The 24,594-nt window shown below is 37.2% G+C and overlaps 3 protein-coding genes and 1 pseudogene across 3 annotated transcripts; 2 read left to right on the top strand and 2 right to left on the bottom strand.

Annotated features, from left to right (window-relative positions):
• Positions 1–8,838: 8,838 nt before the first annotated feature.
• Positions 8,839–10,716, top strand: LOC140766617 (uncharacterized). The gene is made up of 3 exons (XM_073106089.1): positions 8,839–9,156; positions 9,323–10,147; positions 10,355–10,716. The coding sequence occupies exons 1-3, from the start codon at positions 9,075–9,077 to the stop codon at positions 10,384–10,386; spliced, it is 939 nt and encodes a 312-aa protein (XP_072962190.1). The 5' UTR covers positions 8,839–9,074; the 3' UTR covers positions 10,387–10,716.
• A 327-nt stretch (positions 10,717–11,043) lies between these two features.
• On the top strand, positions 11,044–12,889 carry LOC140766615 (uncharacterized; annotated as a pseudogene).
• A 1,379-nt stretch (positions 12,890–14,268) lies between these two features.
• On the bottom strand, positions 14,269–18,514 carry LOC140766616 (putative ALA-interacting subunit 4). Its single transcript, XM_073106087.1, has 8 exons — positions 18,084–18,514; positions 17,677–17,735; positions 17,518–17,592; positions 17,302–17,418; positions 17,031–17,101; positions 16,417–16,717; positions 15,775–16,064; positions 14,269–14,600 (listed from the first exon to the last, which is right to left on the bottom strand). The coding sequence occupies exons 1-8, from the start codon at positions 18,172–18,174 to the stop codon at positions 14,504–14,506; spliced, it is 1,101 nt and encodes a 366-aa protein (XP_072962188.1). The 5' UTR covers positions 18,175–18,514; the 3' UTR covers positions 14,269–14,503.
• A 609-nt stretch (positions 18,515–19,123) lies between these two features.
• Positions 19,124–24,306, bottom strand: LOC140766522 (ent-kaur-16-ene synthase, chloroplastic). Its single transcript, XM_073105911.1, has 14 exons — positions 24,094–24,306; positions 23,808–23,869; positions 23,452–23,737; positions 22,749–22,929; positions 22,011–22,228; positions 21,787–21,907; positions 21,613–21,710; positions 21,291–21,508; positions 21,067–21,179; positions 20,887–20,982; positions 20,594–20,809; positions 20,341–20,482; positions 20,015–20,260; positions 19,124–19,622 (listed from the first exon to the last, which is right to left on the bottom strand). Exons 1-14 carry the CDS (start codon positions 24,215–24,217, stop codon positions 19,323–19,325), a joined length of 2,421 nt encoding a protein of 806 aa, XP_072962012.1. The 5' UTR covers positions 24,218–24,306; the 3' UTR covers positions 19,124–19,322.
• Positions 24,307–24,594: the final 288 nt, after the last annotated feature.

Below are 24,594 nucleotides of genomic sequence, written 5' to 3'. Positions count from 1 at the left end.
GTAGGAAATTTCTGACAACCAAGCAAGAGATTGTAGCTAAAAGCCTAAACTAAGAGAGAGAGATAGAGAGAGAGAGAGAGAGGCATGCAAAGTGATATATGCCACACTACCAAAGTTTGCTGTCAGGCACTGAGCAGACGATATATAATAACATATCTATAGCTAGATATAGAGAATAAGTGTTTCAATTAATTAATTCCAATATAAAAATATATATATGTATAGTTCAGGACTGAGGACAGTGACTGGTTTCATACGTCCAATCCTGTGGAAGGTACTTGTTTGATGTGGCACTGCTACTTTGGCGTGAACAAAGGGGAGAGAGAGAGAGAGATGGCACGAGAGACGAGAGAGATAAAAGAGAGAGAGATAGATATGGAGAGAGAAAGAAGAGGGTTTGTTGTTCTTAGATCTTCCAGTTTGTTTGCTTGCTTGCTTTGCTTTGCTATATCCCTACTATATATCCCTACTATATATCCTATCCTATCTGGGAGTCACTTTTTAATCCCCTCTCTGCCTCCTCCACCTCTTTGTTGCTATATTTGCCAAGTTTGGAGACTCCCTCTGCTTCAAAGTTGAAAGCTCTCGTCTGCCGCTTTCTTTTACGGTTGGTCTATGTTTAGGCTCATGATACGATGCGTTTCATTTGTGTCAGGTGATGCCAATTAATTAATTAAACCCAAACCCCACACACACCCCAACTCTCAATGCTTCTATCATTCCCCTCTCTCTCTCTCTCTCTCTCTATATATATAGCTCTCAACCGTGGCCCATTGGCCAACCTACTGTTCATAATTCCATCTTTTATGACTAATTATAAGTTATGCTGCGTGTTAGCCTATTCAACAAATGGATCACAGTAAGTAAAAAAATTTATCATCTAGTATACTTAACCACTGGACTACAGTGATTGGCCTTAGTACCCACTCTTAAGCTGGGATAAGGGATAACTGTTAATTATTCATATAATTATTACTTTATCTTCTTCTTTTTTTCCTTAAAACAAAATGCTCCTGTTTGGTCGCGGGATTTGGAAAACTAAAAATCTAGCTGAATAAAGTAAAGATTTATCACAAGATGAATGATGCTATTGTAATTCTTTTATTAGTTGAATGTGGTAATTATGCTAGATAAGAATACAATGCTTGGTTGTGATATTAGGATAAGAGATAAGAATTAAGAAGTAGTTATTTGTAATTTTATTGTACAAGTAGAAAAATACTATCATCTACTCGTTGTTAGTCTTGGAGGTAACTTTTGATTCAATATCCCTACTTGCATACCACAAATGAAGCATATATACAATTATGGGATAAAAATAAAATTCAATACGGATACAGAGATACGACGAATCTTAAAAAAATACGATGAAATACATCACTGTAAAAAAGTTAATAAGAAGTCTTTTTTGTACATTCGTCTACCTATCGAACACAATACTAATCTTATTTTTTCTACATGGACTTCTAATAATAATCTTTCAATGTTTGTCATTTTTGTTGGAGCATGATTTTCAATATATTATACTAATGAGGAAAATAACTTGATATTTAATTGCTAATTGCAAAAGTATAAGATTAATATAATATAGATTTGATTATAAAAAATATATTAAATGATTTCTCAATAGTTGTTTCCTTGTGTATATGTCCTCATTTTTTATCCAAAGCGTATGCTAGAAGAAATGGTGTCAAAAAACATACTAGAAGAAGTATGTTGAGCTTTGGCAAAAGTACTGACCTAGGCATATTCTCCTTTTCACTCTATAATAAGATTACTTATGCATCTATGGTAATAATCGCACTCAAACCTAGTATTTCCCTCATTCTCTTATATTTTCTAATTCGCTTATATATTTTTAAAGTTGGGCATTGTCATTTGCCACCGTACTACTAAGTATTAGAACTCATTAATTCAGTAGCTATATATATATATATATATATATATATATACCCATGATAGCATTTTACTTTTAAAAAAATTATGCCATTCAACTGTTATTGCCACAAAAGAATCAAGTAATATAGTTGATTTCTGTCCCTATGTGTATATGAGACTAAGTGCATTTGAGATATATTTGTATGCGCATGGTTATAAGCTGCTTTAACATAAACATGAACCGATGCAATACTACTAAGGATTCTACTAGTTAAGCATTCTAATTGATCAATAGAATGGTTCTATTTAAGATAGGCATTTAATAACATTCTACTATATATATAAGCATTCTAACAACAATTTAACATAAACTAGACCAATTCAATAGAAGAAAATTAAACAGAGAAGGGACTGCTGCAATTTAGAGAAGAAAAATCCATGGAGGGAGAGGAGCTGGTGCAATTCAACCGTATAGAGAAGAAAGCAAAACAAAATCAGATAAAAGAAAAGGGAAATATATTCCATGCGAGGAGAGAAGAAAAGGAGAAGAAGAAGAAGACGACCTTGAGAGAGGAAGACTAATCTTGAGAGCACAAGACTGATGCGAGAGGTCGAGAGAGCTGGGACGTTGTAGCCGTCGAGAAAGCTAGCTAATCGAGAGAGAACGAAACAGAAGGGAGATCGATTGCCCCAAACGTATCCAAAGTGTATCTAGCCGTACTTAAACAATTAAAACAATTTATTTTAAGTCTTAAATTTCTTTTAAAATATATTAAGCATGTAATTAAGTATCAAATATGATAGTCCACTCATTTGAGAGTACCAGTACACGTGACATATTTGCAGAAATAGAGATTTTTAGGTCTCAGCATGGCACAGCTTTATCAGGCGCTAATCTCAGAGAAGATCTGATTTGATGTGATTTCTGACTGCATCAAGCTTCTCCCTTTACTTTAATGGTGTCTATTATCTTCAAATTTTGACTATATATTCTGTGTGATTTATGTGCACACTGAGTCTGCTTATTTATCTTTAATTATGCTTATAATTTTTGTTTAGCGTTTATCTGCACTTGATTCTCTGAGTAATATGTTAATCACAGTTATATGGCGTTGCTAAGAAGTCGAACAGAAAAGCTGCAAGACAAAACTATCTTAATAAATCTATATTACATCACGATATTCTCTTGAGACACACCTATCGTACGTGATGCTAGATATTTTCACTTTACCTGCAATTGCAGTACAATTTTGAGGCTTCTCTTTTTTTATTTACACTTGAAATTGGAACTAATAATATATAACTGAATGAGTATCACTGCAGTTAAATTATAATAGCCAATTCGAAGTCCACAACTCTTTGATAGAGAATTAAAGCATGCAGGAGTGCCATAAACCGATCGACCTGGAAGCCTTTTTTTCGATTTGGTTCACCACAGCATGCAAGGTTCTTTTCATTCTTAATGTGAAGTCCAAGGTCTATTTGTTCTTGCGTTATAGTTAATATGCCATTTGCTTTATACTAATTGCTCCCCTTCACAGAATTGTTTATATGCATGCCTTTCGTCTGATGCATGCCGTGCATCTTAGGCTGTTTGATTAATTGGTATCCACTGTTTGGTGAACGAAAACCTGGATCAATAAATGTGTCTAGCTGGATTAACTATACATGGATCCTTTTAGCTAAGTCCATCCACTAGCTAGCACAAGTGGTCGGTCCTACCTCATGTGGAGGTGAGAAGAATTTCCTTAAGTGAGGACAAATTGTGTGCTCTAACAAGTGAGACATAATTAACATGCAGAGTTTCTCTTTTCCTTGCAAAGTAGGAATATTTGTAGATTTTTCTTCAAGACGGCTGTATATACTAATTCACAAAGAAATAGTAAATATGCGAAACCATTTTCTAATTAAGAACATTTATGATGCTAAGCAAGCTGCGTTCCAAACTATATTGCTAAGCTTATACAACGTCAGAATCAATGAAGATGGATCATAGTGTATCGCTAAGGAGGGTAGTTTAACATCAGACAGAACGATAGTACAACTGAGAGATGGAGAAAAAACACATGGATATCGTGACGAGAGAGGAAGAATAAAGAAAGACATGATCAGAACCACTTTTATTAAGACATAGGCTAGTATGAAGTTGAACACAAACATATGCAACAATGATAGTAACACCCCCACTCGTACAATTTACTCTGGATCGAGTTATCCATATCAAGGAAAAGAGTAGGAAAAAGCTAATGAGCTACATGCAAACTTTACCCTCCCTGCATGGCAGGCATTTTATTACAAGTTTTCACTTTCACAACACCATATAAGACTGACTGACTACTATAGATTGAGCTTCAAAATTAAGGTTTTCAAAACACTTGTTCTAAGGATGATGCATGAGCTTAACTTTAGTAGGCAGGGCACTTGTAATCTGAAGGTACATGCTTGCCACAGTCCACGAGAACCTCAAGAGCAATAGGAAGTATCACATTAATGTTCAGTAGCTTTGCCCTGATGGTAGTGCAAAGGCACAGAGCTGCATCCAAGTCGGCGAGTCCCTCGAGCACCGGGCAGCACGCCGACTTCGGCTGGCTGCCTATCACGACGTGCACAAGCCCCCCGAGCACGTCAACGCATGCGTCGAGCTTCAGGGTGTCGATCGGGCAAGTACCAGACGGCGCAGGCGGCGGGGGGCACGGCACTGACTTAGGTGGTGGTGGAGGTGGAGGTGGGCAAGGCTTTGGTGGTGGTGGTGAAGGTGGTGGTTTGGTAGGAGTACAGGTGGGACATGCAAGGGAAGAAGGAACAAATGAGGCTATGTTAACAAGCAAAAGGAGAGTAGCCACCGTAAACTTGCCCATGCTTGCAATGTAGAAGTAGGAGACTGATGTGTTATGTTGTGTTGTGTAAGATGAGCCAAGATGTGGTTTGGCTTTATAGGCAAAATGCATGTGATATTGCTTCTTTTTTCTAATTCCATGACTTTGAAATTAGGTATTTAGACCCCCACTAAGTCTTTGAGGTTTGTCCTCACTCCTTTTGTGGCTTTGTTTTAAGTGTTCGTATATGAGTCATGACATTAATTTGAGAAGTGGTAAAATTATTATATCTAGAAATCTAGCCATGATAAAATAGTCAATTCTAAGCCTTTCGTCAATTAATTAATTGTTCTTATCGTTGAAATATCTCTAACAAGATTGTACTCAGATGATTGAAAAGAGCTTATTTTGTTTGAATATTATCAAGTTCGAATTCCAGTAGCACCTAACAGTCTAGCAAGGGGACCAAAAGAAGTTTGGATCTTTGTATGGAGTGTTCTAGGGTTTAATTAATTCATGCAGGAAAGGAAAAGAAGAATATTTTTATAGTAATATTGCATGGATAATGGAAGTCCAACATCTCACGCGGTTGCTAATTGGCGTCTAGTGAACGTAAGGCCTCAGGTAGCTCAAGCTTATCTTTCACATAATAGTAAATGACAAGAATAATTAATTATATATACATTTCATTCAACCTGCAAGTTGGCCATCAAGATGACCTATTTTGTTTTGTTTTTCTTTTATATATTTCTCCATCTTAATCTATGGATCCTATTACAACTTGCTCAAGCTGTAGTCTTCTCTAGATCACTAGAAGGCAACATTTATGGCACGGCAAAAACATCTACATGAAGCTTTACAAATAAATTTTCTAGGTGCATATATGTGGACGAGATTCTGGGTCTTGATTTGATTATAAAGTATAATTTTAATAGGCTGAATCTGATTTTGGAACTAATTCTGTCTATATTTCGATAGGGCTACACAAATTAAGCAAGGCAAATTTCTAGGTCTGTGCTTGGTGTAAGATTTTTTCTTCTTTTTTTTCACTGGGCAAATTATAATTTACCCCTCTGGCCTAGCTTGATTTTAGATTATATTTTGTACTTCAAATTTGAGCATTCAACTTCCCTATGTTCTAGACCAAATTACAATTTTTAAAATTTTCATCCAAAATTATGGATCACAGTTTTGGCCGATCCGAAGATAGATGGGCCCATAGCTAATCCCAATCTTAATATGAAATCAGTTAGGTGATCGATTTATTGGCTAATTTTGGTCGTATCGATTGTCTCAGTCGATCCATCTATTAGTCAAAATTGATTGAGATAGATTTTTTTTTAAAAAAAAAAAAAGATTTAGATCGTATCTGAATAGATTGAATTTAGGGTACATCAGTGATTACCGAGCAGTTGAAACTCGATCGAAATCTTGAAACTGATCAAAATGGATTCTTTTTAGATTGTTAGTTTTTACTCTTTATTTCTCACATATATTCTCCTCCTACCCCTTTACATTTCACAAAGAATATTTTTTTATATTTTAAAAAAATATCTAAAATTTTATATAATTAAAAAATTTTAATATCTTTTTAGGTGACACCTAATCTCAAGTTTAGGAACCTTGTTCAAAACTAATGGAGTTTCAACTGCACCAATATTTCTCTCTAGGAATAAATAACAAAATAATCAAACTACTTACAACTCTGACTATATTTCTATGAGAATAATTAAAATTTTTAAATAATTAGTTAATTAATAATTGTAACTTCTTGAACCACATTAAATACTTAAGTTTGAAATACAGGATGTTAGATTAAAATCAGGCAAACCACACGGGTAAATTATATTTTTCTCCATTTCTTATATTTTAGGTTAGTGGAGTGCAAATAAGACTTAAACCTTCTCAAGCAATCTACTTTGCATCCTAGCCATGAGCTGTAGTTCATATACATCCTGATCTAAGTACAGACGAGTGATAAATTAAGTTATGATTATTATATATTTAGATTCCAGAGCCATGTTTCAAGGGTCAAAACTAATAGGCTTTTGAGCTGGAGGCATTTTAATAGACCTAAGTAAGTGGATTTAAATTAAATAAATAATAGATCTTATGCTCTAATACCATACTAATTCACCGATTACTCTAAACACTTCGGTCGACATAGGCCGATAATTATTATTATTTTATATTTCAACATAATGCCAAATGAATGAAGGTGATTCATGCAGATATATATTAAATCTGACACAAATCTCAGAAAAATAGATCCAGTCTGAAAGGAATATTAAGTCAATGACTTTTTCTTACATTGAGCTACAGACAAGGATATTGGATGAGATTGACATCTCCCTGATTTCTCCTAAATAACCACATATCATGGCTAGCTAGGGTTTAACGTTTTCTTTGCCGACATCCTCAGACAGCCGGCAGATTAGACTTCAAGAGAAAAAAAAAAGAAAAAAGAAGAAGAAGAAGAAAAATGCATACATAATTATTATGATTATATCTATTATGTTGTGACAACCACATTCCCTAGGTAATATGTAGAGAATTCTACACAATAAGAACATGATGCAGTCTTCATAGCATTCACTTGTATTTGGACTTTATTTGACAATGGGGTCACTCTCTGTATCTGCCCCAGTTGACACTAGTTCATGGACAGTGTTCTTGTAGTGAATGTTCTAACTCTGTCTCCCTTGTGGACCTCAATGGAGCCCAGAGAACAAAAGGTGAGGGAGATTAGTTGACAAGTGTCCACATCTTTAAGCACAATCTCTCTCTCTCTCTCCCCCCTTAAGTTATGATCAGATTAAGCTAATCATTTTTAGTGATGCTGTTTGTTGATTTCACCCCTTCTTTTTTCTTATAATTTACTTATTGTACCATATTTTTAGTTTCACTAATTGCTTTTAAGGCAAATATTTTAATACCCCACTAAAATTTATAATATAAATTTAACGGCCATAGTAGCTAGCTTTTATATCCGGTACTGACTCCAAAATCACACTAAGTAAATTGCCCAATCTTTCCCTCCACACTAGAAATCAATGATAAGATTAGATTACATTTGCCTAATTTCTAGATTTCACGTTCTTTTCTTTCCTTAATATTTCTCTCTCTTAGATATAATTATGATATATATAATTATACCATAATTATAGGAGATATTATTTAATATATTTAAATTTGGTTCATTAAATTTTAGTTTAAATCAATCTTAAACTAATAAGAGATATATGTAAATAATTAAAAAATAGTTGAAGAGATAAAATTTAATTAAACTTTCATTAAGCTAATTATAAAAAGACATCAATACCCTTATTCTAATATATATACATTATTTTCAATTAAGAATATATATGTCTTTTACTAAATAAATTATTAAGATAATAAAATTATAAAAAAATAATGTGAAAGATAATATATTTTAAAAATAAATAATTACCTTTTGAATTGATTATTTTTTTTAATTCCTATTATACCCTCAATGATCTTAACAGTTAGATCTTCATCTAGCTGATTAATAAAAAAAATTACCTCTAATGTACAGAAGAAGCACTCTAAATTTAAACTATGATTTATTTAACTGTAAGATAAATATTTGATTGAAAACTTTGAATTTTGTATACTTTAGGCAATGATATATTTATAAAATAAGGAAAGAGGAAGAGAGAAGACAAAAGCATTTTAGGTACTTTCAAAGTAAACTTAGTATGCCTAAAGGATTTTATTAGAGGCCGATTAGTCTTAAGCAAAATCAGTGTGCTATGTGCAAATCATAGAAAAAGGAAGGGTTAGAATACAACTATATATTAATGTTAATGTTAATATATGTATATATTTGCAAGAATATATAAAAGATTTCCTAGGGCTCAAGCCATGAATCTTTTAGGGCACTATCTCCTCACTAACCATATCAAAACTCAATGCTAGGATATGCAAAGGCTTTTAGAGTAGAACACAAGCAATCAAAAGCCCACACTATGCATACCCTCTCTTTTTTTTTACTCCCATTTCTCTGTCACCAAGCAAGCACATATTCCAAAACTAAACAAGGAGAAAGTGAATCCTAACCTGATCCAAAAACCTCTCATCCTCATTAACATTTCCAATTCTGAGCAACTTGTAAAGGGCCAACGTATGTCTTCTTGCCTACCATCTCTCTCAAAGTTGAGAAAAGTGTTAGACAAGAATCATCACCAATGCTCTTTCCTCCCACTTTATTGCCACCCTTATTGAGTTCTTGTTGCCTATCTTTAGATCTTTAGATGGTTGTTCACACTTTGTTTAATCTTTCCATGGCTATAACAACCTCTCCCCAGTGCCTCATACTCCTCAGTGGCATCAATAGCCGAGAGAAGGAGCCTCCTCCAGATGGAGCTAAAGAAGAACTACTGGGGACTACTCCATCTCCTACTCTCTATCTCCATTGCTCTCAACTTCTTCACTCAATGTGGTAAGTCTTTCATTACATTTTATTTCCTCTTGCCTGGTATCCCAATGGTTGGTTTTCTTTTCATCGGATTCACTAACTAAACATATTTTTATCTTTTTCATATCTAATCAAATTTATTCTTAAAAATTTCAAGACTAACAAATTAAGTTCGGAGTTCGCCTCGCAGAAGCTAGCAGAGGCTTACATCAGCACAAAAAACTCACATTATTCGCATCCTTGGAATCCGCACAGCACGACGAATTATCCTCACCGTCTGATCCTGACTACAGTGTTGGATCACCCTTCTTACTACCCCCATATGGAGATGTAACGGGCCCTTCTACATCACCTATAAACAATCCCCCCTTCTGTAACTATCCCCCAATTACACCATACCCTCCTAGCACTATAACACCAACTCCTATAATTCCAAGCCAATCTTCACCACCACCACCGCCACCAACTTCAACATATAATTCACCACCATTTCTCACTCCCAATCCGCCGGAAACCACCCCGAGTACGCCAATCGTTAACCCTAATCCACCATCGACGAGTATCCCTAATCCACCGTCGACGAATATACCTAATCCACCCTCGACGAGTATCCCTAATCCACCGATCATCAACCCTAGCCCGCCAAGTTACATACCTAGCCCGTCAAGTTTCGTTCCTAGCCCTCCGTTTTATGTTCCCGGTCCACCAATTTTCCTACCCCCGATAGTGTACCCGCCACCATTGGCACCTCCATCACCGTCGACCGGCACATTGCCAGCATTGTGGTGTGTGGCAAAGCCTACAGTTCCTGACCCAATCATCCAAGAGGCTATGGACTATGCATGTGGGTCAGGTGCAGACTGTGACTCAATCCTGCCCAATGGCTCATGCTACCAACCTGATACGTTGATTGCCCATGCATCTTTTGCCTTCAATAGCTACTGGCAAAGGACTAAGGTGGCCGGAGGGACCTGCGATTTCGGCGGTACGGCGATGCTCATCACCAAGGACCCAAGTAAGTATAGCGATCATTGGCAACAATCTCATGCACAGAGACACATAAAAGTGTTTATAATTTTTAAAAGTAATTAGGTCACTCCACTAACACCAATAAAACATTCTAAAACATAATTCCACTTCCAAGGCTTATGATGCCTCCTGCTCCATCTTTCTCTAGTTATTTTGTTCTTGACCTCTGTCCTGCTAATCTGTTTCTTTGCAGGCTTTGATGGTTGCCGTTTCAATCTTCTATAAGAAAATTATGGACATAGTTACAGACAAAGAGAACTCTGGTGACCAAAATAAAACTGGTGGATGTATCCATTTTGCAACATAGCATTTCAGTTTGCAGTGCTGAATAGAGCTACAACTTTTAATTTTGTACCTAGCTGCTGTTCAGGTGATTTAAAGTTCTTTTTGGTGTGACAGAGCAGTGTAGTCAACAACTCTCTTCATGATTTCTTCTTTACTAAAGATATATATATATATATATATAGCAAGATCTGTAAGCATAGCATTTCTTTGTTTTCTTTTTTTTATTTTTATATTTACCTTGTTGATTCTTTTGAATAAGCTGTGAGATTGCTAGTCCCCATATATTGTACTTGAAAACAGGGTTAAAGGTGAAAGATTGATGGCATCAAACAAATAAAGAAAATCCTCCTTTTATGTCATGAGAAGAAGTCCTACATATATATATATATATATATATATATATATATATATATATATATGTTGGAGAAACTCTTTATAAAAAGTTGCTTCATAAATAAATTGTCTCTGAAGACTTTGCTGCTGCTATAAGTGAGAAGAATAGCTTTTAATTCCTTAGCATCAATAACTGTGTTCTGAAAACCATATAAAGCCTGAATAGTATATGGATGAACATGGGCAGGGCTTGGGCTATTCTTTATTGGGCCTGGACTAGCCCATGAGCAACTACCCATAGTCCAAAGTCCAAAGTCCGAGTCCAATTAGTCAAGTCAACTGGTTGAGTCTCTTTCGGATCGGGTTAGCGGGTTTATATGACGTCTCCTTTCTTTCTTTCCCTTAAGAGTTAAAACCTAACGCTAACCCTTCTAGCATACAACTTAATAATCCTAGCGCCGGCGATGTCGTCGATGGATCTCGCCGCCTCGGGGATGTTCCTGCAGACGCAGACTCCCGCGACGGTGCTCTGCTGCATATGCGGCGTCTCGATGCCGTCCAACCCGGCGAATATGTGCGTCCGCTGCCTTCGATTACGCGTCGACATCACCGCCGGCCTACCTCGGCAAGCTGCCGTCGTGTACTGCCCGGACTGCTCCTCCTACCTCAACCCCCCAAGCACGTGGGTATCCGCCTCCTTGGAGTCGCCCACCCTTCTCGCCTTCCTCCTCCGCCGCCTCCGCCGCCCACTATCCCGCCTCGTCCGCCTCGTCCACGCTGAGTTCGCCTTCACCGAGCCCCACTCCAAGCGCATCCGCATCCGCCTTCGCATCCAGCAAGAAGTCCTTAATGGCGCCATCCTCGAACAGCCCCACGTCGTCGAATTCACCGTCCATGACCACCTCTGCGACTCCTGCTCGCGCACAAAGACCAACCCCGACCAGTGGACCGCCGCCGTCCAGCTCAGGCAGCACGTGACCCACCGCCGGACCTTCCTCTACCTCGAGCAGCTCATCCTTCGCCATGGCGTGGCCGCTCGAGCGCTCCGCATCGCCGCCTCGGAGCGCGGCCTCGACTTCTTCTTCACCTCCCGATCCCACGCCGCCCACCTTGTGGAATTCCTCTCCGGCGTCGCGCCCGTTCGATCCCGATCAGATAAGCAGCTCGTCTCTCATGACCCAAAGAGCAGTCTTTATAATTACAAGTACACCTTTTCCGTCGAAATCTGCCCGATTTGCCGCGAGGACCTCATCTGTCTTCCGCCCAAGGTTGCGAATTCCCTCGGTAACCTTGGCCCCCTTGTTCTCTGCGTCAAGGTGTCCAGCTCCGTTGCCCTCCTTGACCCCTTCACCCTCCGCGCCGCCTTTCTAGATGCAAACCAATACTGGCGAACATCTTTCCAGGCTTTGCTGTCTAGCAGACAGCTCATCGAGTATATAGTGCTCGACATTGAGCCGGGGGCCGCTGAAGTCACCGTGGCAGGGTCCAGGTACCGGCTGGCCGATGCCCAGGTCGCCCGTGTATCTGACTTCGGGAAAAACGACAACATATTTACGGTCAAGACCCACCTAGGCCACCTCTTGAATCCTGGGGACTATGCACTCGGGTATGATCTCTATGGGGCTAATAGCAATGATCTGGAGATGGACAAGTATAAAGGTCTCATCTTGCCGGACGCTATACTTGTCAAGAAGAGCTATGAGGAGAAGCGGCGCAGGTCGCTTGCGAAACCTCGTCCTTGGAAGCTAAAGAGCTTGAACATGGATGTGGATAATACGACTAACAAGGGAAGGGCAGATGAGGAGAAGAGGAGCGTTGAGTACGAGGAGTTCCTCAGGGACCTGGAGGAGAATCCCGAGTTGAGGTTTAACATATCCTTGTATCGGGACAAGGATTACCAGCCGTCTGAGATGGCTTCCACGGCCGGTGGGGATGATCTCCCATCCGTGCCTTTGGAGGAGTTGCTTGCTGATCTCGATCTAAGTGATGATGAGGAGGAGCAAGAGGATGGCATGGTGGAGTGAGTTGTCCAACGGCAGTGTGTCCTATATTTATCTGATCATGCAAGGTGGGAAATACATTAATTATGCTTGCCAATATTGCTTGTCTAGTGCTCAACTTCAAAGTCCTTATTGCTGTAGAGGCATTGGAGATGGTGAGAGTTTTTTTTCTACAAGTTTAAGTTAGAAGATTATAAAAGATTTTTTAATGGGATTAGGAGTGTACTTAAATTTAACTAAGGCGAATATAAAGATAGAGAATTAGTCTTTCAGTTGACAAACGATGACTCTTGGTGTGCACATTGAGATGATGACCTGTGATGGGCATGTTGGGAGTCTGCGTTGGATACGTAATAGTGCATATGGCATCATAGAGTGCTGGTGAGTTGCTCTATAAGAGGCATTTCTAGGTGATAACTGGGCGTGCCGGGCTGGCCTTTTTGGGCCATTCGTACTTAAATAGTTGTTGTTCATGGCTCAATCTATTAATCACTCGGGTTCAGTTTAGACTGAATATTAGCGTCCACTAGCCCATTAAATATTGGGCTTGGGTTGGATATAATCACTCTAACATAATGAGTCAAATATAAAAAATAATATATTTTATTGGATCGAGTTTAATAGGCTTATATGAAGATATTTTGGTTATCTTTCATAGGAATATAATTATATATTGATATATAGGTTACTAAATATTCAATGTGAAACTAAAAAAATTATAGGAAAATGCATGCATGAGGCATTATGAGTTGAGTCATAAATGAGAGTAGTGGATGAGAGTAGTGGATCTAACTTTCTGGCTGAGCCAGGCAAGCAAAGGCTTAGCCCATGTTACCCATTACTATCTCGGGCTCAGGTTGAGTCGAACTTAGCCCAGTTAAAATCGGACAGGTTCGGACCGGATTTGAGCGAGTCAGACTTGATGATTATGTTTATGCATATCGGGAGCCAATATATGCAACAATAAAATGCAGTAAAAGAGAGTATCTCGTGTGAGTTCGTACTAGCTACTTATGTATATATGAGTATATTCTTTAGATTAGTTTATCAATCTTGCTTAGTGATTTTACTACAGCTCCATAATTTTCTCACATTGAGAAGGTTTTTCCATATAAATCTGTCTGAATTTACTACAATTACCCTATTCTCTTTTAGTATTTGGCGAGACCAAATCATACACGGAGTGCGAAAATATTTTTGATGGCTATGCATAAAAAGTTGAATTAAGTTGTTGAGGGTTGACACATTGATATCAAACTTGGGGAAAATCTTTAGCCATGTAAATACTTGACTTTATATAAACTGCTGATATGACAACTTTTATACAATTTTTTACCATGGAATTTACTCTCAGCAGCACCCAATTGGTCAGTATCCTCTGCTTCCTGAGGTCATTGATAATCCTACTGGCATTCTGAAAATTTAGGCCTATACAAATGGACATACTAGCTTCATCTTATTTCTCACATACACTAGATAATCCAGCAAATCTTAATTTTGACAAGATGATTCATTACTTCAGTAAAACACTAGCACATGGTATATTACATTAGGCAGTCAAAGAATGACAAGACTTGGTTAAATTCTATAGCTAAATCATACATACATAGAGATAAAGCTTGCTTCCATTTACAATAAAAGCCCTTCTTGAAGTATTATATTACATCGCAATCTGGCAGATTTCTGAATTTTCAAGTATTAAGATACATATCACGGATAAAAGGTTAGCTATCAATTGATGATGTGAAGTCTCGAAACAATTCATAATCAGCGCCTGAAGAATCTCTGTTCCAGGATAAATCTGAAGGATCTCCTAGCTTCCTGCATAAATCGGTACATAAGAAAGTTATTAACTTATTATGCTGCAGAAAATCAGCATCTTCTTGTAGAAGTATTAAACTTGGATTAATATGCACCAATTGTTGCATATTCAAGTGATTTAACCAGGTTAAGTTCATATAGTTAGAATACCATTAATTAGTTCAATTGAACACGTAACGATCAAAATAAGATCTTTAATGGGTGTGGATGCTATGTGCTGCATCATTTAGGAGTAAGATGAGATCACAATAAGGAGAAACACAGATGTTCTCTTCCATATCATTTAGTATTTCAGGATATTGTTGTGCGTGCCAAAACTCTGCCACACAGCAGAGACCCTCTAAGGAGTCTTCCATGTTACAGCACACTGAAGCATGCAGCAGCAATAGGCACAGCAGACATCCACACTAAACCCCATTTGACTGGCATATTCATGCTTCTAACTAACATAGAATGACGAAATATTACTCCTAGTATGCAATTATGAGAACAAAGATCTGCAAGACTGGAAGGCCATCTGTGTTTCCTGTAGAAAATAAAAAGTGAGTTGCCATCATTAGGGTCTGACTAAGTAAACCATGATTTCTGTGTCCTATTTCCAGGCCAATTCTTTCTTCAAAGGAAATTGAGTACATTATGCCGGTCTAATAGTTTGTATGCAAACTTCTTGACGCAATAAATTTATCTATAAATTCCATGATTCCATCTATCTACTAGATTTAAAATATAAGGTAATATGCTTGAATGTTTGCAGGGGCTTGTTCAATATACTATTATCAATTAGCTTGTTGATGATATCATTTATCGGAATTTATATAATTTCTATCATAAAAATAGTAAAATCATATATAACCTAGCATCTTGACAAACCGGTATAGCAGACACAAAGTTGCTCAAACTTCACTTTCATGTTTCATAGTGAAATGAGAATTGGCATTGCCTCACTATATGGGAGTGAATATTCACTCTCTATATAAAAGCAACATTTGTTTTGAAGTTTGTGTCAGTGACATGATATAATGCCTTTGGTATGAAAATTGTTGACATTTTGCAAGTATAGAAACCAATTATATCCTTTAGAAAGATTTTAAAAAAAGGGATCACGTACAAATCAGAGAACTGACGAGAACGTAGTGAATATCAAAAGGAAAATTTTGGTCACCTGATAACTCACCTTGATTTTATCATGTACACCAATGTAAATGCAACAGCCAGAAAGAAGCATAATCCACCAACAGTGAGGTATGCCAAGCCAAGAAAGTCATTCTTTCCACCGAGCCAGCTTGTGGTGGAAAGCACTAACTTCTTCTTGCCATTGAAAATGTATGTGTTATAATTGTTCTTCAAGGTCACCAATATGGTATCATTCTCTTTGAGATCTAATTCAATCTTCCCATACAACTTTCTAAATATTGGAAGAGCTGCAATGCGCATCCAAACAATAAGGTCCTCTTGTTCGTTCAACTGTTCATATAGAAAACTGAACTAGATCAACAATTCAACATCCAGTTCAGTCATAAGCTACTGTTAATTATATAAGATGCCATCCAAATCCAAAAGGGAGTTCAAAAGGACTGAGTCAATCTTGACTCGGTAAATTGTCAATAATCAGTCTCCATCAGGCCAAAGGAAATAATTCAAACCAGATAAAACTGGGAGATCCACATTTCTTAATAATTTTGATAGATGATGCCCACTGACTTCACACTCATAACATCTACCATCCCATTTAGCGCATATGGTATTGATTTTCCAATGATCCACCAATAAAATAATGGTAGTCCAATCAAGTTAATGTAAAAGAAAAACTACTTACAGGTATGTCTGCATTAAGTTTTCCACCACCGATCAGTGTTCCATTCTGGAAGTTCTTAGGATAGACATTCTTCCCAAACTTGTGGTCCCTGTCACTCTTCCAAGAAATGCCTTTCTTGTTCACAGTCAACTTCTGATCACCACGAGTAAATCTATATGTATCATTGAAAAAACTCCATGCTATCAGCCCACAAGGAACAATTGGAGAACCATCTTCCGTAGTCCTTTCAGGATCACAATATCTTGTCTCATTTGCCTCCTTAGAATTTCTCAGCTGTGCATCATTTCGGCTCTTGACATACCTGAATATCAAAAGCATCACCAGTTGAGCAGGAATACTATATGCTGTAAGGCAAGTTATAAACACCTCTCATTGTTCAAAGCAGAAAAGTAGCTAAGAAAGAGAGAAATTACGACTATCAACTTGATGGGTTGTTTATCATTCAGTATAATGTATTAAATTGCTAAAAATGATAGTAGTTATTCACCGAACACGTGGAGGAAAAGTTCATGTCAAAGAAGAAAACAAATGTAAGTAACACTTACTTACAATACCAGCTATACATATTTAAAATGGATATTAGTTTTGCTAGCTTAAAAGTGGATCGAAATTACCTCCTATGGTTCTGGTAGAAGTTATCAAGTTGGTAATACACATAAATGGGCTGGTGCATATCCCTTGGAACCTGCAAGGAGAAAAGTATTTCATGTTGTCATCCAATCATTTAATTAATACTTCCTACTTTATTAGAAAACCTTCTAGTTTACAGTCTACACTTTTACACACTTAATCACAAACTTATAAAACTCATGATTATTGCTTCTCACTCTTGTTCAAAGTTTTCAAAACTACCACAACTAATTTTCTCATTATATAACTCATTACCTTTATTAGTCTTGTGCAGGTTTTATCAATATCTGCATTTTGGATGTAGGCAACTTTATCATTAGTCATGTTCCTTGGCACACATGCAGTCTCATACTGATCAACAATTTCAACTACCTATCAAAGGAAGACTATTCAGTAGCAGAAAAGGAAATAAAAGAAGATATAGGCATATAGCCATCAGGAGATTAAACAACAAAATTAGTTTTGTCATACTCCGTTAGAAGCTAGTAACGAAGCGACGCCAATAGGGACAAAGACAATGCCGATGAGTGTGAATACCGAGATGACCTACAAAAGATGGTGTGATGGTTGTCGCATATTCCATCAAAATGTTCTCAAATCGACAAGCCAATCATCGCAATTGAAACTTACCCATTGGGGATTAAGTATCGGCTTACAAGCTGGGAGTTCCTGCTGTGTAAATTTCGAATCTGTGCACCCAACGATAACAACTTTAAGTGTCTATAAAAAAACAACTAATATCTTCCAAACAGAAAGAAACTAGCTGCACAAGGACTTTTATCCATCCTAAGGAAGAAGATTTTTAATGGGCTAAACCAAGTATCGTTCGGAGAAGCTTAAAAAGAAAAATTGAGACCGAAGTAAGTGAAATGTTATAACATTAAAATTTACAACTACAATCCCTAACAAGAGAAGGAAAAAGACAAAAGGCATAACTATAAAGAGGCATACAAATAGTAAAACTTAAAGAGAATCCAACCGTTCCCTCGAAATTAACCCAGAAATTACCACAAAATGCGATTTTGAAGAGAGGTTACATTTGGGTCTCCTCGGTTTCCTCGTCAGAGCAACCGCCGCATCCCCGGAACTGGAGCTCGATCCGATGTCAGAATCCACGATACAATTCATCACCCCACACCAAGAACAGCTCCAGGTACAGCAAAAGAAGGGGAATCTTAAAGCAAGTTAGTACCTAAATCGAGATGGGTTTTCTCCTAATCATTCTAAAAACAAGGAAAGCTTCCGTCTTTCTAAAATCTAAAGCGCCTCCGCTTTGCCGGCGGGGATAATTCGATTGAAAGAGAAGATAATAGGAGGAGGAGAGCCACCAAATCGACCGAAGAGATCGATAAAACCGAAACAAAAAACGCTTGTTTCGTGAAACGCAAGAGGAGGCAACGAAGGGTAGTGGGTAGTGTCAAGTAAAGGATCGAACGGAGCCGTCATCGCTTTACCCGCGTTGGTGGGAATCTTGACTCTTATTAAATTCTTTTCCGTTGGAGAAAAATAGAATTATATTGAGGAAATTATATTACTAGAGATTTCGACACTAAATTTAGCCGCAATGTTCGAACCTGTCACGTTAACTAGAACCGTATAAATTTGACGTTCTATATATATAGTTGAATTCAAATTTCAATCGTGTAACTTATGTTCACAAACTAAACATATTTCATTGATTTTTTTTAATATATCCCCCAAAATATTTTTTATTTGTGTATAACCTTTAAATTTTCAAATTTGCATATATATATATATATATATATTATATATATATTATCCCTTTCAAAAGCATATTACTTTTACATGAATACCCTTCAGATTACTTTTAAACAGATATAGGTTTAATAACTTAGCAGACAAAAAGATATCGATATCCTAAACTCGAAGGAATGCATGCAATTAAGAATAATGTATTTCTATATTTTAATTGTTAACTGATAAAATCTTAACAGTTGGTTATATTCAAAAAATATGTATATAAAATAAAGGGGGTTTTACGGGATATATATATATATATATATATACACCAATATCAACTTTGGAGAAAGGTAAGCAGGCAAATAAGAGATTTTAGTACAGTGTAAATGTCTGCTTCATATCAAATTATCAGGCTTAATATTATGCAATCAACAGATATGAACATGTGTACCCACTATTAGTCATCAATTGGACTTAGAACATGCAGGCATCATGATGTAGAGTAGTATAGAGGTCGCACCATAAACTACATGAAAAAGAAAACCTTCTTTCAGGAAGTATCAGTGAATCGATGGTTAGTTAACTTTAAGCTGTTCATGGATAACTGCGTTTACAGCACCGATCATTTCCTTGGGCGATGTGAATCCATCAGTTTTCATGTAAAAAACATGAAGAATTCTGCACATCTTCCAGAACAAGTCCTTGCAAGGTCTAGGAACCACACTTCCCTCTCTCAGGACCAGCCTCAGTAAGTCTATCCTACTGGAGTTGATAGTGCTCTGTATTGCCTTCTTAGCCTCTTCTACTGAAGTCGAACCGCCACTATTTAGTACATAAAGTGAGACGCTGTTCAGTTTCCCCTGGTTGCCTTCTCTCTGTCATTATAGCAATTAGTCTCCAACTGAAGAAAACAACTATTTTGTGGGATTAAGAATCATCTTTCTAAGCACAGTATTAGCTAAATTATTAGAGTACATCTGTAAAAAAGTATCTACATAGTAGACTCAATTCAAACCTTAGCAGGGCTTCCAAACTTAACCAATGTTTCCAAATAACTTCCTCAGATAAAACTGACAAGATAAGGATTCCCAAGTCAAGGTGACTAAGACAAACTAGTCTGCAAAGGGATAAAAATAATTGCTACAGCCAGCAGAGAGCCAACTCCCCACATCTATAAACTTGTGACGAGAGATGTGCCCACACAGCATTTTTAGTTGATTAGTTCACAGTTATTAGGTAAAGATGAGCATTAAACAAACCCTCTTACCTCAAAACCTTGAATATCATTCAGAAGTCGGCCACAAGTGCTCACTAGCTTGAACATATTATTGTAATCTGAGTCTCTGATGACTTCTTCTGAAAGCTTTGGTCCGACAAAGTAGAGTGCTGGAAGGATGATGGGTCCCAATGCAAATGATATATATCCATTTGTCATGTATTGCTCCAGTGAGGGCACTGATTTGTTTCTCAACCACTCCACCTCATTCATCATGGACCTCAGCAAAGTAAGCCACTGTCAATTAAATTATTGCAAGTCAATTTTTTATCTAATAGATTGTCATGTTTTACTTAAAATAAAATGTAGTTCCTCACTATTCCGACTAAATGGTTGGTGACACAACGGTTCTGAAGTTCAGATGCTCTAGCTCCAAGCTCATTGACAGTACAGTACAGAGCAGAAAATATAATCTTTACTTGCTCAGAGTAGAACTGTTTCCCATGATTCCCATCCCACCTGTCAGACATATGAGGAGAAGAAGAGCAAGATTCAGGAAAATAACTGGCAAGATTAGATAGTCCATTTTTTGGAAAACGGTTGTACATAAACATAAAGAGAAGAACCTACTTCTCCACTAATGCAATCAGGTTCTCTAATTCTTCTCTGGACCCTCCTACGTCAAAGAAGTCATCAACCACAGTTGTCAGCACACCATTTTTGGCCCATGCAATACGAGCATCAGATATTTCAGGAGAGAATAAAGTAGCAGCAGCAGAGAGATAGCAGAATGTTAGCTTCTGCCGAGCGAATTCTAGCTGATCCAGCTTGTTTTCTTTGACCCAACTGTTACCATCAAAGAGTCAGCCAAGGAAAGCACTATACCTGAGGTAATATAATACGAGGGTATAGGAGACACATACCTCTCAAGAAGCTTGAGCTCTTTTCTGTAGATAGACTGAGAAAGATTAAAATCTTCAACAGCCAATTCCAGAAGATCATCATTGATGCAACAAAATCTGTCATTTGTGTTGCAGAAATCAGTGTCAAGTGAAGGTTCTAAAATAATATGGTATATTGTTCTCTAGAAAGATAATTCTTACGTATATGATGTTTTGAGGGTATGAATTTTCTCAACATTAAAATTCTCAATGTTTCTCTTGTGCTCGAGACGTTCCAAATTGGCGTAAAAGGGAAATCTAAGAGCATAATCCACCTGAAAATACAAATCAGTCACCTATCCACAGAAATTCAATCGGTTTCCTAAACTCCTTAGTTTGACCTCTGCAAATAGATTGGCTCTTACATGACTCAGAGTAGTAAATACCTTTTGGAAAGTAACTGGGGACCCATGCTTTGAACTGCTGGATAGTTCTGTTCTCAATAAGCTACTTGACCAAGAGTGCAATTTGTCTAGAACCTGTTCATTTGGCGAGATTTTGATTTCTGAAGCTTTATATAATTCTACAACACTGTTCATATCTTTCAGATGTCCTTGAACTGAACTAAAGAAATTTTCTGCTTCACCAAGATGAGAAAACACATCTGCACCATGCAACACGTTGTTAATACTGTTAATACTAAAGTAAGTAGATATCTTGCTAAATGCTAACTACAACTCTAAACCATAGCTTAACGTAATAAAGTACCTGATGAAACATCATATTCATTCATACGTAAATGTCGAAAAGCCATGGCAAATGTTGTCATGTCAGAGTTAATTTCCTCATCATCCTGCAACCAGCATCTGTAGGTATGTTGAAGTCAACTTTATTGATACGGCATATACAATGTAAGTTTAAAACTTATTTCTAGCATAATACCTGTAGATCCCATCTAATATTCTCTTTATCTCATAAGTAAAATGTTGAGCAATCCCCAGCTTTTCAAGAGTATCAACCATGGAAAGATGGCAATGCATCTCTATAGGATATGCTGTAGGAACTGTGAAACTTCTGCTTAGGATTTTTATAGCATTTCTACATTATTCTCTTTAGGATTTGTATAGCATTTATAAATTTTTGAAAGACAATGCAGTGGGATCCACCTGAACTGCCACACTTCTGTAGAAGAGCACGCAAGTATTCAAAAGCTTTAGCATCATGAAGATGGATAAAAGCAGCAGCTGTTGTAGATGGCGAATTGAATAAAGAACCATTTTTCCTCTGATATCTCATAACATCATTCCAATCCTGTGATTTTCCTAATCCTTCTGCTACATATGCAATATATGCTTTTCCTCCCTCAGAAGTGTTTAGGGACCTTCTAAACAGAAGTACAGAAATCATTCCATGTTAGCAATTATATGGGATGAGAATAGGAAATCTACAACCATAGGAGAAGAAAACATGGTATTCCTTCAACAAAAATATGGATATGCGCATGCATGGACATGTGTGAAATACTTCTAGACATACAATGTAAAAGTAAGTTTCTTTGTCTCTTTAATAAAACTAAAGAGAACTTTGAATTGCTCTGGCACCTTCCCTTTAATGATATCTTGCTGCCTAAAAATGGAGCAGATCTTCTGTTCTGACAAGAGATTACTGGACTAAAAGCTAGGATACTACCAGTGAGAAGCACAGTTAAGACTACATGTATAAAAACAAATACAACACATACAATGTGTGTGTGTACAACATACATCAATGCTTGTGCACACCTGTGGTCATATAGATAGATAGCTATGGAACATCCAAAAGTGGATGGTACATCAAAATCATATAAACCTGCCAGCATCCAAACATGAACATAATCTTCAACTACAAATGTCCAGTGAACTCACTTTTTCAATTCCAAATCTTTCAGAGAAAGAACACCTTCCATGGCTATGTGGCTAACAGTAAGGTCTAAACCCATGTCTATGGCAAATCCAAGCATACCAGGGAATATGATATCAAAGCCAATTGGAGAATGCAACTGCACGTCCATAATGCATGAGAAATTAGATCTGATAAAGTGAAGGCCTGCCAAAAACCAGAAAATTAAAATTAAAAAAAAGTTTTTGAACCAAGAAGTAGAGATAATCATTAGACCCGACCCGTCCAAATCCTGTCTAAATTCGTCTAAGCCCGAGATGATAGTGGGCGACATGGACTAAGCCTTTGCCCGGTCGGTCCGGCCTGGCCCAAAAACCCGACTCATTACTCCCATCTATGGTTCGACCCATAATGTATGCATATTACTATAATTTTTTTAATCCCACATTGGATACTTAGTAAACTATATATATATATATATATATATATATATATATATATATATATATAACTATGTTCTCATGAAAAATAACTAAAATGTCTTTATGTAAGCCTATTAAACTCAACTAAATAGGATATAATATTTTCTATATTTTAGCCCAATATCTAATGGGCTAGTTGGCGGTAACGGGCTAGAATATTCTAGCCCGGTTCAAACTCGGCCCGGCCTGCCCGATGATCACCTCGAAAAGCAAAGCATAATGTGATAAGGAAATGCTCATCTGATACCCCTTCTGATATGCTCTTCACCAACATTCCACCGCTTGAGCGCAAGCACACACGCCAATGTGGAAGACAGAGCATCTTTAATGAGGGAGCGATGGAGATGAACAAGTCCCCATGAGCCATCAGAATGTTGATTATCTAGTATCCAATTTACACATTGTGGGAAGCATGGAAGCCCAGGAGATCCTGGGGAGGGGACCATGGCTACCCATGCTGTGTCATATGCAGAAACTGAAAGCTCAACCTCCAGCAGTTGCTCTCTTATTCTTTCTTTCGATTCCTTAGCATCCTACAGTGTAGCAAGACATTTAATTCGATAAATGCATCATTATGCAATTTAACAAGAACAAGGACCAGACCTGTACCATGACACATAGGTTCTCAATTCTACCTCCTCTCAACCCGACATCCGAATATGCTGCTAAAAAAGAGGATGAAATTTGGAAATCAATCCACATATAGTCTACTTGAATAGAGAAATAAGATAAATTTACAAGAAAATACCAGAAACTTTCACTCAGCAGGATCAATTGTACCGAATCAGATTCTTAATCAATAATCCACTTCTCAACATCTAAAAGTAGATGCCAAACGATTCAAGAAGCCACAAAAAATAGAAAGAAAGAAAGAAAGAAACATCATTACCTGCCGAAACTCGAGGAGGGCGCGATTCAATGGGATTCCTGGTCTGGGTTCTATAAATTCCTGGATTTAAAAATCGCGTGCCACAATCGGAACCAGATGATGGTAGTAGTGAAACGGAGATCATACTCGCTTTAGCTCTGAGAAAATAAAATGCAAGGAGAAAGAGGAATCGAGACGACTTCCGAGGGAGAGACTGAGAGTGTCGACCGTCGACTCCCGGCTCCCGACTCCCGAAGCCCCTTAATTAATATGTTTATTGCACATCAACCCCTATAACTTTATAAAATCTTAAAAATGCCCCTCCGGATAGTTGTCGTCCAATTTTTCATTAAGAAATATAATATAATAATTATATGATTTAATTTTAATTTCGTGCAAATTAAAATAATATAAACACGGTTTAGGTCATAAATAATATACATTATTTAAATTTATATAAATTATTCAAATTATATAACACCTATAAATCCCTTTTTACTCTCTTGTAATACTTTAATTAAA

Source organism: Typha angustifolia, chromosome 9 (assembly GCF_048772165.1).
Source record: "Typha angustifolia cultivar Huaian chromosome 9, ASM4877216v1, whole genome shotgun sequence".
In the NCBI taxonomy this organism is placed as follows: domain Eukaryota; kingdom Viridiplantae; phylum Streptophyta; class Magnoliopsida; order Poales; family Typhaceae; genus Typha; species Typha angustifolia.
The sequence above is the reverse complement of the archived record's forward strand: the minus strand, read 5'-3'. Positions and strand labels throughout refer to the sequence as shown.